This window comes from Ursus maritimus, unplaced genomic scaffold (assembly GCF_017311325.1).
Source record: "Ursus maritimus isolate PB19 unplaced genomic scaffold, ASM1731132v1 scaffold_31, whole genome shotgun sequence".
NCBI lineage: Eukaryota > Metazoa > Chordata > Mammalia > Carnivora > Ursidae > Ursus > Ursus maritimus.
The window spans coordinates 10,386,369-10,405,137 of record NW_024425675.1 but is presented as its reverse complement, the minus strand read 5'-3'; the positions used below and the strand labels follow the sequence as shown (position 1 = coordinate 10,405,137).

Here is an 18,769-nt window from a genome sequence, read left to right as displayed (position 1 = left end):
CATTCTCCTGAGGGCAGATGGCATTACTAGTATGTACATTTTCGGCCAGAGGGCAGCCGAGGGGCAGCTCTTTGCAGGGGAGTGATGGGTTGTCTGGAGCCTACTCCCTGGGCTGGATCGTCCACATCATGCATGCAAGGCTCCCATGATGCAGGATGGATGGGATGGGTAGAGGGGGAAGTCTAGAGGCAGGCCATGAGCAGCTCCAAGATACCACCTTGCACAGAACTCAAAGAAATCTAGGAATACTAAGTCCAAACTTTTAGGTCATTATGAAGGCACTAAGGTAGGAGGATAGAACACATTTAACTGCTTATTAACTTGATTTAGAACTTTAAATATAGAGATATATGGTATATAAGCCTTCAATCTACTTTTGCCCTAGCCCCTAATAAATATTGGGGGTGGGCTTGTGCAGATGCGTGTCCTCCATTCCCTGTGGGATTCCACATTGCCTTCCACCCCAACCTTTTATTCTCTTCTTTTAGTCATCATGCCTACTTGAAATGCAAAATAAAAATATAAAAGAATTTCTTTAGACTCTTTCTCTTTGAGAAATGCTTAATTTTCTAGGATATTTGAAGCCTTGGGAAACTTTCTCAGTTATAGAACAGCCATAGTTGTTAATGAGTAGAAGAACATGACACCTCCCTTCCTCATCCTGGATTTTTCTGCCCATCAGCCTACATCCTTTAAAGTCTACATCCCAGGCCCCAGGCTGGAACAGGTCCCCATCTCTGACAACTCTGTCTCAGTGCTTAGGATATAGGGCTAAACATCCTTCCTGAGCCCAGAGTATCCTGGCTATACTTCACTGGCTACTGACCCCATGCCCCTAGGCAGCCAGCCAAGCAGAATGTCCCCATGTCACTCATTTGTCCTCTGCATGGACCTCACTTCCTAAAGAATGCTGGTTGCTGCTTTTATTTTCACACTAGATCCTAGATGCTTCTGCTCCTTCTGCCCATTACATCCAGCCTGGCCTTGTATCTCACCTATAGTCTCCTTGCCTGGCTTTATTCCAGTACAATGTAGATGCTCAAGAAGTGTTTGCTGGTTTTGAGCATCTGGAGCAAATGCCTGGCATCCTGGGGAACCTAGGGATTAAATCCTTACCCCCTTAATTTGTCCTGAACAACTTCAGGTAGCCTGAGGTTAGACTCCTATTCACACTTCTTTGAGTCCCTGCCCAAAACTTCTGAGATTATATAGCACCACTGTCCCAGATCAAAATCTGGCCTAGCTCCACTCTTATCGCCCTAATCTGAGAGCACTCTGACGCCTTCTGGAGAGTTGCTACCGTCCTCCCACATGCCTCCATTGCTTCTCTTCTCCAGACTGTTCCCTACAATGAAGCAAACTAAAATAATGGTAATTATTACACTTTATGTGGATGATAGCCTTTAATTCTCACCACACACTTCTAAAAACAAATGATCTCCATTTTCAGACAAGAAAATAGAGACTTGGTGAAGTTAGATGATTTTCTCAAGGGCCCACAGCTAACAAGCAATGGAGTCAGGATTCGAATCCCACCCGTCTGACTTTAGGACCCAAGTCTTGGACACTCCACAGACTGCTTTCCAGGGAGAGGCATTTTTGCAGAAGACAAATTTGAACAGAAAATGCCACATTTATGAAGTTGAAAAACCTTAGCACAGTGTGGCAGGCCCACCAGCCTGCCCCTACACACCACTGTCCCCATAGCGTTCTCCACAGCAGCCTCAGTAGGCCTTTCCACTTCTTGAACATGGCATACAATCTTGATTCTGGGCCTTGATAATCCTGCACTATGGCTTAGAATCTTCCCTCCTGCCTCTCTCCCTCATCTCAATTCCCTTGGTGAACATCAGAAACATTGCTTCCTCAGGGAGGCTGTCTCTGATCCCAAGAACTGGAGGACCCTCCTGCGGGAGGCTCCCAGAGTCTCCTGGTCTGTTCCCATTACAGTATACACTTCACTGGCTATCATTAGCTAAGTGTCCTTACTGGTTGACAAGAAGTTCAATGGCACACACCCTCCTTGAGCCTCCTAATGGTTGAAGATGAAAATGACACAAATTATTATTTTATAGTAGTTGTGACAGATTCAGAAGCAGGGACACAGTTAACTGTGGGGGAGCCTGAGCCACCCTTCAAGGCCAGGGGCCTTTAAACTGTGTCCCCCTTGGAGCGTGTATTGAAGCCACTCAAAGGGTACACAGGCATCGATTTCCACATCCTCAACTTCCACGTGCACTCTTCTCTAAAGTGGATCTGCCTGAGACTGGAAGGCCCCTTTACCACTTCACACAAGAAAGGAACACCTCATAGCCACACGGCCCTGGGTGGGAAGTTCAAAGACTCTAAACGAAGGGACAACCTGAAACACAGGTGTTGAGAAAGGGAAAGACTCACCACTCAAAACAAATCTTTTTGGAAGTCAAGTGGTTTCTAGCTCTGCTTCTACACAATGGAAGGCAGCTAATCATCTTGTCAGGTGGTGTATTAAAAGAACCATTGATCCCTCAGTGACAGATAACTTGGAAGGAGTTCAAGAAATGGGATGGCATTGCTCTCACAAAGCTCTTCTATTCTCATCCACTTATTTATGGGAACAAGGTTTCTCACTATTGATATCTATAAAAAGTACTTAACTTCTATAGAAATGAAAAACAGCAATATAATTGATACTGAACATTCATCCCTTTATCCTGGAACAAACTAGAGGGGAAAAAGGTTTCATCTATTATCTCATTAAGAGATGTTTCCCCCCAGATTTTTCCTTTTTAAGCTTAATAACAATATTTACAATTGTAATGTTTTTAAGTTGTTTTAACCAACTGTGTAATTTTTTAACACGTAAGTGCCTTATGATGACAGGATATAAAAATTACTTATCAATTTATAAACAATTTGTTGAAGAGAAGTATGAGAGAGATCAATAAGAGACTTAGAAACATAGAAATATATCACAGTAGGAGAAATCTTTGTGGAGAAAGCAGAATGGGAATAGTTCCAAGGGGGAAAAACAAGGAACAATGTAAAATTTCCCAAATGTTAAAAAGGCTTATTGTACACCACCAAGAGTGAACCCTAATGTACACTGTGGACTTGGGTGATAATGGCGTGTCAATGTAGGCTCACTGATAGTAACAGATACACCACTGTGGCGGGGATGCTTATACTGAGGGAGGCTATGCATGCGTAGAGGAATTTTCTCAATTTTACTGTGCACTGAAAACTGCTCCAAAAAATAAAGTCTATTAAAAAAAAAAGCTATTCATGTGCTTTTTTTTTTTTGATTCATTATTTGCGTGTAACACCCAGTGCACTATGCAATACATGCCCACCTTAAGACCCATCACTGGCCTATCCCAATCCCACCCCCCCGCCCCTCTGAAGCCCTCAGTTTGTTTCCCAGAGTCCACAGTCTCTCATGGTTCATTCCCCCTTCTGTTTATCCCCCCTTCATTCTTCTCTTCCTTCTCCTCCCAATCTTCCTATTTCTTATGTTCCATAAATGAGTGAAACCATATGATAATTGTCTTTCTCTGCTTGACTTATTTCACTTAGCATAATCTCCTCCAGTCCTGCCCATGTTGCTGCAAATGTTGTGTGATCGTTCTTTCTGATGGCTGAGTAATATTCCATTGTATATATGGAATCTTCTTCATGCAGTCATCTGTTGAAGAGCATCTCAGCTCCCTCCACAATTTAGCTATTGTGGACCATGCTGCTATGAACATTGGGGTGCATATGGCCCTTCTATTCAGTGCTTTTTACACGGATGCTGGTGGGAAATCAAATTGCCATGAAACTGTATTTAGATTCCATTGGGGAGTTTCAAAAATGTCAAAATTCATAATATGCTCATTGCATTATTTGCATCTGTTTAAACTAGTGTTGAAAAATTCTGGATGTAAGCATATAGGTCTTACTGATTCTGATGCACTCTCAGTATTTAGTAGTGCTTAAGTTTTTATCCATCTTTAAGACTACTGGGCCGTTTGTCAGACTTTTTCAAGTTTCTTCTTTTTATCTCTATTTCATTCTTAGCCGGTTTTGCTTGTTTGGCATCTATTCCTAAAGTTTTGGGTCTAGGTGAAGTATTGGTGAGTGAAATGCATGTAAACCAACAGCTTGATGCCACTGGCTACTGCACTACTCCCAGCCAGGAAGACAAGGACATAGTCCAGGAATGGTGGGTGCTCCCTGGGTGCCCCCAGGCCTCCACCAGCTCTGACAGGCACTGAGATGGCAGAAATAAGCACAATACCCCTAAGTCTGAATATAACGAACAGTACTCTTGATTATTATCAGTGGTTGCAGAACCTTCTGTCATATCATAACCTTCTGCAGATGGCATTTCACTCATCATCTCTGCTTCCATGAATCATTTCTCTGCAAGAATGAAGCCTAGACTTCAGCTTTGTGCACCTACAAAGAATAGAGCACACTCTATGCAACAGCTTCTGTCACGATAGCCAAGTTGAGTCGCATAGTGGCAGGGAAATGCAGTCTAATATAAAAGAAGAACAGGCATTGGTGGTTGCAATTGGATTTTTAAAAATAACTGGATGCTGGAAACTGACTTACCTTTCTGAAAATGCACTTTAAGTGAATCCCATACAATTACGACTGCATGAACTGGTGACTGGAAACATTCATTTCTGACTTGTTTTATTTTAATCAATATGCCGTTTTAACAAGTTTCTTTCCTACCAGTTTATCGGAACGCACTGTCACTCCCTGTCCCTACCCTCACCTCTCCGTGGTCCAGTCATACAACTATTTCCCACGACCTAGATGCTCGTCCCTTCGTCCTCTTGGATTTTGCACATGCCTACTGCTTAGAGTGCTTGCTCCCACTCTACTCTTCCCCTGGCTACTTCCCACAGGTTTACCAAGTGAATGCTTGCAGATTCGTTTCCCTGAGTAAATTTCCCTGCCCTCCCTGTGCTCCACAGCAGCCGGTACTCCACCCTATCCCAGAGCTTTCCAGACCCGATTCTAATTTCCCACTTCCCTTCTTTTCCCTCCTCTTTTCTTTTACTCTTATTTAGTTGCCTTTTCTACTAGTTTATTTGGACCATATCTTACCACCTTCTACTGAAGATAACAATTTTCTACAATTTTCTTCTGAATCCTAACGAATCCTTCATTAGTTGTATTGATATGTTGTCTAGAGGTCTTTCAGATGCTATCTCCTGTCAAGTTCTGTAGTATTTTGTCATAAACACAATGTTGGTTTTCCTGGTTCACTCATCCTAAATCAGGGCGAACTGTTCTGCAGTCAGTAACTGTCAACAGGCATAATCTGTGGTTTGCCTTGAGCTGCACTCTCTTTGCATCTGTGTGGAGGGTATTTTTTCCTTAGGGTTAGGATTGAGGGGTGAACTGACTGCCCAGTGCCTAGTTCCATTGCTCTTCTAACCTTGGGTTTTATGAACTAATATAGTTATTACAAAACTAAACTTCTCAGCATACACCTTCACTAAAGCTCTTCTGTCCTGTCATTAGCATCTTGTGCACTGGGACTTAATCTTAAGATGGCACCATGCCCCCATCCGTGTCCTACACCATTCTCATGTTAAAGCTGGAAGAGCAAAGATGGTCTTCATTTTTGTATCCTCCATAAATAGCACAGGTTACGGGTAAACAGATACGTCACAACGTTTGCTAAAAACAAGCAAATGGAGTGAATTCCACTAAAGTTTCATCAGATAAGTCAACATGGGAAAGACATTCAATAGTTTGAACCATTTTGAGAAGAACAGATAAATTGTTCAGAGTCTTAGTCTTTTCCTTTGATAAATTCTGGTTAAATCTAGTTCTTCATGCACAGTTTCTAACTAACTCTTGGAACAGTTCCTAGACGGCACCCTCATCCAGCTGGGCCTGAAAATCAAGCCCGTAGGCTCACAGATGTAGCCCAGACCAGGGAGTGGAAGCAGGTATCAGTTACACACTACTCTGTTCTGGGAGTCTCCACTACGTGTAAATGTTGACAATCACATTTGAAAAATAACTAACAACCCAAATGAAATACAGGATGTATTGGATTTTTGAATTACCTGCCTGAGACACTGCTTGAGGAGAAAATCTAAGGCAATTAAACTAAAGAATCTCCAGATTGTGTTTCCATAAGAAACTTACTCCGGAAATACTCTTCTCTAGGATTTGTTATTCTTTTGGTGTAAACTTAAAAATATGTTCCTGTTAAAAACTATCAAAAGGGTCTCAGCATACAGCTTTTAAAAAGGGATTGTGGGTGTTTCAAAATTACAAAGCCTCCCTTGTAGGAGTCATGACATCAGCATAGGAATGGTCACAGTCTACTTCAAGAGTAAGGTAAGCGCCCTATGGTCAGCATGCTGAAGTAGCTATTCACGCAGAGCACTGATCAGAAAAGATAGATTATCCAACCAAACACTGAGAAAATGGAAATACTTAAAATCAGCAACTTCAAAAATGCTTCCACTTCCATTATGGTCTTTAAATGTGATTGTAAATTCGAAGAATCTACTTATATGGTTTTAAGAACATATTATTATCCGGAAGAATTCAGCAGGAGGATTTCTGCCTCCTCCTATGCTAGAGTAGCTTCCAGGTAGACCACAGCTCCACAAAAACAGCTAGAAAACCTGGATTAAAAAAACATCTGTGCGAAGGCTTTGGAGAGCTATGGAGGCAACCAGGACTCAAGGGGCCAAGATCCAAGAGAGAAAGGAACCATAAAGAGATGCTGAGACATTCTGAGAGCCACATCCCCTGCCTCCCCCCCGCCCCAGGTAAGAGGCTGAGAACCATGGCAGGGGACTTGAACAGGCACCTCACAAAAATGGATATTTACACGGATAATAATTCAGGTACTCTAATCTTTGGCAATAGAAAATTCGACATAAAACCACAGGAGATACCACTACACATTCACACAGAATAATTTTCTTTTTTTTAATGGGAACACCAAGGGCTGGCAAGGATTTAGAATAACAGGAATTCTCATACGATACTAATGAAGGCAAATCGTGCAATCGCTTTGGAAAACTGCCTGGCACTTTATCCTAAGGCTAAATATGTGCATAACCTGTGATCCAGCAATTGTACTTGTAGGTATACATACAAGAAAAAAGTCTATACATGTTTAACAAAAGACAGGTATGAGAATGTTCTCAACAGCATTACTTGTTAAAGCCTCAAATAGAAAAAAATCAAATGTCCATCAATAATACAACAGATAAACTTATTCTGGTACAATCACACAATGGAATACTAAACAGCAAAGAAAAAGAACAAACTACGGACTGCCATTTGCAATAACATGAATGAAGGTAAACACCAAAGAGAACTATGATATGATTCCATCTTATGTAAAGTTCAAAAGTGGGAAAAACCAAGGCCAGAGAGGTCTGAATCGTGATTATCTTGGTAAGGGGATCAACGGCTGGGAAAGGTATAAGTGAGTCTGCTGGTCAACCATCCATCTTGACACGGGTGTCAGTTCAATGGGATGTGCACTTTGTAAACATCCATAGCATGTAATTATGTTTTGCACATTGATGCATTAGATGCCACAGCAAGCTGCAGATCTACTAACACCCATTCTCCTCTTCCTCCTCTAGGTGAATACAGTGCCATAGCCATGTTACACAACTCTCGAACACCATTTTCACAGACTCAATGTGAAAGGTTCCTCGTGGAAGAACTGTACGAGGTGGTGACTCTGAATTTAATTCCCAATTTTAGTTATGTGTATGATTGTTCAGATGCAGATTGCGTTCGTCAGCTTCTTGTGCAGCTCAATATCACCATGTAACTAAGTTCTGGCCAATGGGATGGAAGCAGAAGTTTAAAGTGCCATTTCTAGGTCTTTCCAGTAAGAAGTCTGGTTGCATACTTCCCTGCCTCTTTCTTCCCTCCCTGAGAACTGGATAATGGCCAGGTGAAAAAGCTGCCTTGGGCCCAGAGATAGAAGCCACATGTTGAGGATGGCATAGCCCCCTGTGTCTGGACTGGTAAATAAGAAAGAATTAAGCTTTGAGCTGGTTTGAGCCACTGATTTTGGGGAGTCTCTTTGTTACAGAAGCTGAGATGGTACCCTAAATAATATAGGCATTAAATCATGCCACTGAAGGTAGTTACAGTTTGAAAACTTTGTATAGTTGATCCCTGAACAACTCAGGGTCCATTTATACACAGATTTTTTTCAATAAGTATAGTACAATACTATAAACATACTTTGTCTTCCTTATGATTTTATGAATAATGTTTTCTTTTCTCTACCTTACTTTATTGTCAGAACACATTATATCATACATAGAACATACAAAATATGTGTTAATTAACAGTTTATGTTATTATTGGTAAGGCTTCCCAGTCAACAGCGGGCTCTTAGTAATTAAGTTTCTGGGGAGTGAAAAGTTATACACAGATTTTCAACTGCATAGGTGGTTGATGCCCTTAATCTCCCCCCCCACACCCAATGTGTTATTCAAGAGTCAACCATACTTTTACTGTTCAATATTTGTCAAAGACAATAGTATTTAATTGCTTTGTTGTGCACCACCACAAAACCTAGAGATGACTAGAAAAAAGCACAGTGCAGGGGAAAGAATATTTTCTCATGAGGAAGTTGAGAGAATCCTTCTATTTCTGCCTCTAGTGATATGGGACTTAGATTTTTTAAAAGATTGATTTATTTATTTTAGAGAAAGAGTGCACGGGGGAGGGGCAGAGGGAGACAGAGAGAAAGAATCCTCAAGCAGACTCTCCCCTAAGCATGGAGCCCAACGCAGAGCTCAGTCCCAGGACCCTGAGATCATGACCCAAGCCAAAACCAAAGTTGGCCGCTTAACCGACTGAGCCATCCAGGCACCCGATGACTTGTTTTTTTTTAACCCGTAAAATATAAATGTGTCTGGATGTTCCCAGTGATCTCCTCTGTGTCTAACATTCTTTGACTTTACAAAAAAAACTTAATGACCCTCACGCAATTACAATTGGCTGGAGGCCCCAGTGGGAAAAGGCCTATACTTCTGTGGCATCCATGTACATAGTACTTGAAGGAAGCCTTCTCAAATATGGAGAACAATGTTTTTTGTTATGTAGACTGTTTGTAGAATGAAATTACAATAAATTGTACATTTTCTAGGTGCTCTCTTTGGTTATCCCAGCATCAATAAGCACCAAATATTAGCAACAGCAAAAAGGAGTGTCTTTAAAACATGAAGCATTAATAACCCTTAGTGCATCAAGGTGTATTAAATTAATGTAGCCAAATGGAAATAAGGACAGAAGAAGAGGATTAGTCAACAGACAGATATGCTTTGGATGCTGAATCCAAAGAAACAAATTGGTCTCTTTTCTTTCTAAATCCTTCAAGGGCTTATTAGTTTACATATGACCTAAGAGTTGGGTTTGTGTTTTTTGAAAGGAATGCATTTGCGATATTTTGTGAGACAATGAATGTTTGTTAGTACACAGGTGACATTAAAAAAAAATCCTCCATATTTGATATGGTTTAACTATATACAAGTTATCTTACCTGGGGATTTTTAAATACAGCATATTTTTCCTCTTTCTCCAAAAATAGCACTTTATTTTCTGTGTCTCTTGTCCAGTCTGATAAGACTTCAACAACATTTTCATGGTCTTCAAAAATCCTTTCTGAGGAAACAAGAAAAAGCCCAGGATGTTAGGCTTTCCAACAGAGAAATAAACTAGTATTGAGTTAAACGCAATGCTTCCTCCCCCTCACTGGTTTTTAGAAATTCCTAACTCTTACATGATGTCATGTAACACCCCTATTACGTTTCTTCTTTAGTGTCAGATCTTCAACTTATTTGCCATAAAAAAAAAAAAAACACGGCAGATGAACACATAATATCGTGATAATGGCCAGTCACTGCACTTTTTTCTTATTAGCATTTCTGACTTTAAATAGTCCCAGATGGAGGTAAACTTCCTATCTGTAAGGAGGACCATGAAGCAGTAATTGGCTAAACAACTTTGAATGAAGCAGTGAGACATGTGATCTGTTCTCTAAAACATCACCGCGAAGACTCTAAAAACAATGTATGCTTTTCTGAACCAAACCTAAACATAAGGAAGGCTTTTATTTCTCTATTTGACTCAGAGAGTTAAAATGTACTTCAAGAGGTTATTTCAGTGTAGAACTTTTACTTCAGAAAAAAGAAATTCACTGAAAACTTCTAAGGCAGGCAGTTCTGTATTCCACTAAGCTCTCCTGAGAGAAAGAACTGTTCTGAGTGATCTTAACAGTGAGAAGGAGAAGTAACAAGAGTATATCTTTAATTGCCTTTTTACTTTTTTTTTTTTTTTTTTTTACTCCATCAATTTCTACCAACTGTCTTCTGCTCTTTGGGGCTGAGCTTCTTCAACTAGACAAAGTGAGTGGGGATGGTGGAAGGGGAAATGAACATTGATATGTGGTAGACTTATGCTATAGTTTAAAGAAGAAAACTCTACAGAGATATTAGCTACAGATACCCAGGCCCTCTCACAATCTGCTCACTTTGCTAAGCATGTAGTAAGAGGTATCATCCTGTCACTTTCTTTTCCTTATGGAACCACTAGAGAAGTGGCAATAATAATGCTGACATCCCCCAAGGTATGGCCACTTGCAACACTCCGAGTCTCTTCACCACAGAGAAATGAAGAGGCAAGCACTGAATCTGACGTAAGGAGAGTGATTTATGGCAAGTCTTGATAGCCTTGAACCAAATTCTTCTTAATAATACACCAAAACCCATCATAAAGCAAACCCGCAGGTTTTTGGAGCACAGTCTATCACGGGGGATGGGACTTACCAATTTGCAGTTCTGTGTAGATTTCATAAAGACACCAGTCTACGTTGCAGTCACAATGGGTTTTCTCAAAAAGGTTGTCTAGAACATCTCGGGCCAATTGCCGCTCATCCACCATCAGTGACTTAGTGCTGTTATCGTTCATGTGCACCTTGACAACAAGCTGAGGACAGAGCCACAGAGCAGCCAGTAAATTTCAGCAATGGGAGAAGGCCATGGAGATTAAGGTTTCAAAGTTGCTATTGTTTCTGTGAATTTAAGTAAGAATGTGTCCTGCAAAGTCACTCAGTATGAACTCATATGCTCAGTACTTGTTTAACGTGCTAAGAATATAGAGGTAGAGAAACCAATTTACAAAAACAAAACAAAACAAAAAAACCCCACACATAATAAAGTCCTTGCCCAGCCTTCAGACACTCTGCATTCTGGTCAAGGAGACAGAAAACAAACAGAATCAAAGAAGTGTTGACTTCCTGCTTTCATGACATCTTTCTGGCACTTGTCCAGGTTCATCCTGGAGCCCAGAAGCATGTCTTGATTGAAAGTGTATCTATAATAAATTCATCTCTTTTGCTTAGCTGGAGCTGAGTCCTATTTCATGTAACCCAAGGGTTCGGCAAGCCCAAGCTGGTTACTTTACAGTTCTTCTGAAGGTCAAGAGTACAAGCGACATAGCACCACTGTGAGGTCTTACGGAGGCCGAACGGGCAATGGCACAGCAGAACACGTTTGAGATTAGAGGTGGATTAAGCAGAATGAACGAAGACTGAGAAACCAGCTATTATGGAGGCATGCAGGCAAATTAGTGAACAAATGTACTTTTCATTTCAGTTTATAAAAATTCTACTGTACTGATTTCACAGTCAAATTGGTCATTATCTCATTGCAAATCTGGAGGGTTTGATGAGAGCAGAGTTTACTTATCTTCAATAAGGACATAGGATTTCACTGCTTTTTCCCAGGCAATTTGGCAAAGTTATTAAATCTTCTGACTCCCCCACCCAGAGAGACCATGATTCGGATGTACTATAACAGAATTAATTCATGACATCATACAGTTAGGGTCTGGATTTTCTCTGACACCTGTGTATTTGTAGTGTATTTCTAATTATGGTAGTTGCTATTCATGAGTGCTACCGGTTAAAACGGTGCTTTATATCCAGTCTTCAAAGGAACACTGGAAATGGGCCCACTAAGCCTTAGTTTACTACACGCATGCTTAGGGACGATTTCCTACAACTCCTTCTAGGAAGACCTGTGCTTTTATTTTATTCTTTACCAAGATCACTGATCCTACCTAATTAAGCGGGAAGTGGGTTTAGTTACAGTCAGTCAAGTTAGAGTCTATCTTTGAATGCAATGCCAGAAGGAAGTGTTGCCTTTCCCTTTTCGGACAACATTGCCTGACCATCAGGCTGCGGTGCCTGTAACTACACACACTGTACCCACCAGCAGAGAATGCCTGGAAACATCATCAGCCAGAACCACCTGGTACTACTCTTGCTTACATTTCTCTTCTAACTTGAACAGAGAAGTGTGAAATAGTTAAGGACAAATTCTGCCTATTCTGTTTGTCTAGGGTTGGTGCTGGCTACTCACAAGTGAAACTTATCACTATTAAAAATGTGAATAGATGGACTGGAGAGGCCATAACAATTGGTAACATTTCTTCCTCCCCAAAAGTTTGGGTTAGGTTCTGAGCCGCTGAGAAACTGCACCTCCTGTCCCACTTCCACCTGATCTGATCTTGAACACGTTCTGCAGTGAACAGAATGAGGAGCGCAGTCTCTGTGGACTGTTATGCAGAGTTACAGAAAACAACAGAGGGTTTGGGTGGAGATAGAAATCTGGGTGACGGTCTGGCAGGGACCACAAATTGAAGCACTCGCATATGCCTTCTCTTCTCAACACCTGCACACAGACATCAGGGTAGTAAACGTGCATTTCTTTTTTTGTTTTGTTTTCACCATTTTTTAAAATAATTTTTATTTTGTTATATTAGTCACCACACAGTACATCCCCAGTTTTTGATGCAATGTTCCATGATTCATTATTTGCATATAACACCCAGCGCACCATGCAATATGTGACCTCCTTAATACCCATCACCTTCTCCCCAGGATCATTCAAATTAGACCTCTACTCCAGGCTTGTCTGAAGAATACTTTTTTCTCCCTTGAAAACCTAAAAAACCTGTAGCCCAGAAACCTCTTGTTGGATAGTTGCTTTTTTTTTTTTTGTATTGTATGTTTGTCTTTTGATATATTTAAAATGATAGGCCCAAGTGCCACAATGTCAAAGATACACTCCTCTGACCTGAGAAATGAAGCATGGAACGTTGCACAGAAAAACAGAAAATCCTCAAATAGCGGGCTTTACTATGACTTATTTTCTGTGTGTGGAAGGCATACCCACTGCTCTCTGCTGAGAATTATTACTATAGAGGAGCTACGTGTCCTAAGAAACACTGCCAATGTTAGGATTGAGAAGACTTAATTTCCCCGATGGAAAAATTTAATGATGTTTGACCACATTTCATTTTTGCATAGGTATTCTTGAGAAAATAAAACATATGTTTGTGTTTTGTTTTGTTTTTATATAGAGACAAAAACCTAAACCACATAATTCAGCAGTGATGAAAGGCTGTTTTTTAATTTTTTCTGGCAGAAATTGCAAACTAAATTTAATCCACATGCAGTTATGAATATCTACAATTACAGAACTTAGAAAATAAAAAAAAAACAAGAGAAGGCTGGCGACTTTTAGCAAGAAGAAGTTATATTTACTATTCTTCACAGCTTCTGTCACATTTACAAGCTAAAGAGGAGCTATACCAGCACATAATATTGTTAGATCCCAGTTACGTGATTCTGCAAGCAGAACGCTTTTCATATCTACGCTGTTTCGTAGGGGGTAGAATGATTGAATCAAACCTCCCCTTTCTAATCTGTTACAGTAAAGACTTTATGATTTTTATAATTTCTCCCTTTTCTTTTGCAAGTTGTTAAATAAAAAGAATATCCTAGCCCTAAATCTTCTATACTTTTCTGCTTCTATGTTAAAATGTACACATGGAATTGTTTTCCTGTGTCACAGAGCTTTAAAGCAAACGAACAAACATGAAATTCATGAGTTTCCTGTTCCAAAAAGCTTTGTAACGTAAGCTGTGTACATCATTCGCAATCCAAACTGATGTCAACACCCCACAGAAGACTTGAGGGCCAAGTACTGCAGACAGACTTGATTTCCACGTCGCACGTTATGTATGAGCGCATCTTAGTTACTTCAGTAATGTGCAAGTATGTCTCGGTTATGCTCATAGGCTTTTGTTTTAAGAGATACATTCGGAGCATCTGAAATCAGACCAAATATACAACTTGGCTTCTTAATTTTCTCTCTTTTGCCACCGATGAGAGTGGCTTCTGTTTTACATCTTCTTTGTTGAATGAAAATAGGTTGTGCTTTGTGTTCACTGCTACAATTCACCCACCTAAGTTATGGAGAAGTTCTCTAGCTTTCTGATACACTGCAGGAAACAGCTGCAATCTCCTACCGGTCTCTTGACCACCAGCTGAAGCAAATCGACTGAATAAGCTAATGGTCCTACCTTTTTATCTAACAACTTCTCTTTTCACTTCCCCTCTGAAAATAAAGCCAATGTGGCCCCCTTTTTATAAACAATCCAGTGGTTTAAAATAGTTTAAATAATTACGAGTTTTCTTTTTACTCATTTCCTTTTGTGTTTTTATCTTACAGGTAAATTCGGTGACTCAGGGCAGCTCACGTTTATGGATGGTGAGCTACTGCTCTGGATGACAGGCCACCCTGCTTGTCTTCCTTCCCCCTACAATCCATTCTCCACAAAGCAGCCAGAATGATCTTTAAAAAGCAGATACTATCCCCAATTAAAAACCTTCAAATGGCTTCCCAATGCACTTATAATATATTCCAGACTCTTCCTTGGGTCTGTGAGGCTGTGTGGCCTGGCCTGCCTCTCTGACCTCAAATCTTCCTCCACTTTCCCTCCTACTCAATGGCTCCCTGAGCAAGGGCCACACAGCCCTGCCCAGGATGCTCCCCCACTATGCCCCTGGGGAGCTGGCCTCTTCTTGCTGCCAAGAGCTTTGCTCAAGTGCTTCCTCTCAGAGAGGCCTCCCCATCACTAGGTCCACCTAGAAGTGACTCGGGCACTCGCCATCACTTTTTTCTGCTTTACTTTCTTCCTAACACTTATTCACCCTCTAGAATTTAACTCTACATAGGCAGGGGCCACATCTGAACTGGTTTACCTCTGTAAACCTAGCACCTGTTCTGTGAGATGGGGATGCATCAGGGAAGAAAATACAAAAATTCTCGGAAGAACAACTGTGGGGGTGGGGAGGGGAGGTAGGCAATAAATATGATAAACAAGTAGAGTGAATATCATGATGGATGGTGATGATTACTGAAGAGAAAAAGAAAGTAGTAAGGGGTGGGAGTACTGGGGGTGCATGTGCAATGCCAGATAGAGAAGGCCTTACTGAGCAGGTGTTCCTCCTAGGGGAGGAACAGAGAAAACCCACTGGAATCTGGGGGAGAGCTTTCGAGGCACGGCACCATAAAGTGCAAAGGTCCTGAGGCCAGGGCATACAGGAGTGTTTGAAGAGTGAGACCAGGTAGTGAGACTGGGGTAGGTGCTGGGGCACAGTGGGCAGCCAGACCACTTAGGGGCTATAAGTTGCTGTGAGGATTGGGCTTTTCTGTGTGAGATGGGGTGCCGTAGGAGACTTTAGCATGGGAGGCATAAGAAGATAGGACGGGAACTGGAGCACACACAGAAACATGACAGTTCATCCACAGTAACAGGAAAGACTGGATTATTTGTCTCAGGTGCAGGAAGGCAGGAAGGTAAATGTGTCAGGAGCTTATGGACCCTTCCTTCTGAGTGCTTCTATTTTCTCAGTGCCACGGGCAGCAACGTCATTAGCTGAGAGAATGTGGATGAGGAAAGAGGTATTGGAGGTTTTAAAGGAGAGGACAGATAGAAATTGTTTCCTCAGTTAGCGGTTAGCGGGTGAGTGAGTGCGCTGTTGGGGAGCCCAGAAAGTGCTGAGAGCCCAGGAGAGCGGGAGGAGAGCTGGATTTAGGGCGTAATAAGGTGAATACGAGGGGAGAGAAGGGCAAGGCAGCCGAGGACGTGTGATTTCAGTAACTGACCACAGGATTTAATCACATGTAGAGAACTGGGAAGAATAATGGTAAAAACGTTCATGCATGTTTAGAATGAATGGGACCAGACTGATCTGGGAAGGCCCTCAACGCCTGGATCCAGGGATAGACAAGGACTATTTACTATCATTGAAGATGTACTGAACACCTTCATCCAAGGAACCATGAGAGGTGCTGTAGGAACATAAAGTCTAATGCTCTTCACCCAACTAGAAGTAAAAAGTTCTTACGTGGTCTCAGACATGATACATGCTTCAGGAACTGAAATAAGACTGTTTCATCTTTCTCCTAAGTAATCAAATTAACTATTATTAACACCTGTTATTAGGTATGTGCTTCTACTGAGGTTAAATACATGTGTTTCTGTTATAATATATGTGTTCTTGGAAAACCTATAGTTTACAGAAAACACTCAATAAAATTGCTGGCTTATTGGGAAAATAGGATTAAGCAGGTCACTCAAAATTTATGCAACTTTGAACCCAGAGCGCTAGCCAAAACAACATTTGGGATCTCAGGACATAACCAGGACATCTAGGGCGGGCAGCAGGGCTGGAGGCTGCTTCAGGGGTTATGAAAATTGCACAAAAGCAATCGTGGAAATGCTAAGGCGAGGCCAACAGAAGCTGAGCTCTGACCCAGTAAAGGCAGGTCCAGAAGGTGGCACCACTTGCTATTACAGGACAGATGAGCAGAACCCAAGAGGGTGCGCCCCCAGGGGAGGGAGCCCTGGGAGTGGACACTTGGAAGCTTCCACATTTACAGTAACATAGGTCCCGATTTATCAGTCACAAATAAGCTAACTGATGTCACAGAACGAATAACCGTGTAGTTATCTTTGCACTAAAATTTTTAAAAATTACAACTATTTGGAAAACACCACTTGAAATTTTATTTACTTTTTATCATTCAGGATAGTACCATGTTATTAATTTAACTGCCCCATGCATAAGTGATTCCGTTTACCTTCTTGACCTTGGCCTCCTTCAGTTTTTCCAATGCTAGCTTAATTTTATCAGCCTTGGCTTGGGCTGCTTCTTCTTCCTGTAAAACAGCAAGACATTCAACACAGTCCACTAGAGAATAGCAGTGAGGAACTACCCATGCCATGGCTAATGTCTTAGTTACTTATGTTGACAAAAGGCTGGGTTAGGAGGCACCAAATTTCACATGTTTGATTTTCAGAATTTAAATGACTAGAACAAAAATCTTCAGCCCAAAGATGAAGGCAGTCACCCTTCATATCTTAGAAACAGTAACTTCAAAGATAAAATGACGACTCTAAAAGAGCTTCACATATGTAGTCCACAGAAATCTCTGAGTGGCTCAAAACTTGGGTCTAACCTCAGGAATCTGCTGGCGGCTCTCAAGGGATTTGAGCAGCCCCTGAAATTATACACATTCTTCAGGATCAATGTGCGTTTTCTGGAATTCCTAGTTTTTATTTGATTCCTAAAGGGGTACTTAACTTCCTGAAAGTTAAGACTTAGACTCAAACTTCAACTTATAATTTAGCAAGAAAACTCTTGACAAACACACATGAGTAGGCAGAAAAGAGACCGAAACATTTTATGAGCTTAAAAGCCCTTTGATTTTTATAAGTAAATATTCTAAGACTAGGTTTATTAAGGCTCTCCTACCTATTTATTTATTTATATTTTTAAAATTTAAATTCAATAGCAAATACATCATTAGTTTTTGATGTAATTTTCAATGATTCATTCGTTGCGTATAACACCCACTGCTCATCACATCACATGCCCTCCTTAATGCCCATCACCCAGTCACCCCATCTCCCCGCCCACCTCCCTTTCCACAGCCCTCAGTTTGTTTCCCGGAGTCAAGAGTCTCTCTGGTTTGTCTCCCTCTCTGATTTCCTCCCATTCGGTTTTCTCCTGCCTGTTTAAAATGATGAGGAAATGAGCTGTTCTGGTTATATTCTAATTACTTGAAAGCAGACATATATCTTCTTAAACCAGTGATTCTTAATTTTTTTTTTGAGACACAAACCCCTTTAAGAATATGTTGAAAACCATGAAGCCCATAAAGCTTTACATGTGCATTCAACTTTGCATATACTTTCAGGAAATCATGGCTTCCTTGAAATCTTCACGGACACTGCACTAAGAGCCTCTGCTCTTTAGAATGGCAGTTGTCAAAGAGACAAGAGAAAACAAGTGTTGGGGAGGAGGTGGAGAGAAAGAGAACCCCTTTGGGCTGTTGGTAGGATTGTAAATTGGTGCAGCCACTATGGAAAACAGTACGGAAGTGCCTCAAAAAACTAAAAATAGAAATACCATATGATCCAAAAATTCCACTTCTGGGTATATATCCGAAGAAAATGAAATCACTCTCTTGAGATCTGCATTCCCGTGTTCACTGCAGCATTATTCACAAAAGCCAAGACATGGAAACAAACTAGGCGTCCATTGATGGAAGAATGGATAAAGAAATTGTGGTATATATACAATGGAATATATTTTGCCATAAAAAAGAATGAAATCTTGCCATGTGCAACAACATGGATGGAACCAAAGAGTTTATGCTAAGTGAAAGGAGTCAGAGAGAGACAGATACCATATGATTTCACTTACATGCGGAATCTAAAAAAGTTGAACTCATAGAAGCAGAAAGTAGAATGGTGGTTGTCAGGGTTGGGAGGGGGTGGGGAAATGGAACGATGTTGGTCGCAGGGTACAAACTTCCAGTTATTAGACAAATAAGTTCTGGGAATCTAATGAAGTACAGCGTGG

The 18,769-nt window shown here is 41.0% G+C and overlaps 1 protein-coding gene across 4 annotated transcripts in view; it reads right to left on the bottom strand.

Moving 5' to 3' along the window:
* Positions 1 to 18,769, bottom strand: part of LOC103680150 (amyloid beta precursor protein binding family B member 1 interacting protein) — a 103,185-nt gene that overhangs the window by 32,356 nt on the left and 52,060 nt on the right. For all 4 annotated transcript variants that reach the window (XM_040645305.1, XM_040645307.1, XM_040645304.1 and 1 more), the window contains 3 exons: positions 16,983 to 17,060; positions 10,812 to 10,971; positions 9,527 to 9,648 (listed from right to left, as the gene is read on the bottom strand). In XM_040645305.1, coding sequence (XP_040501239.1) covers positions 9,527 to 9,648; positions 10,812 to 10,971; positions 16,983 to 17,060 — 360 coding nt within the window. The remainder of the gene's footprint in view (positions 1 to 9,526; positions 9,649 to 10,811; positions 10,972 to 16,982; positions 17,061 to 18,769) is intronic.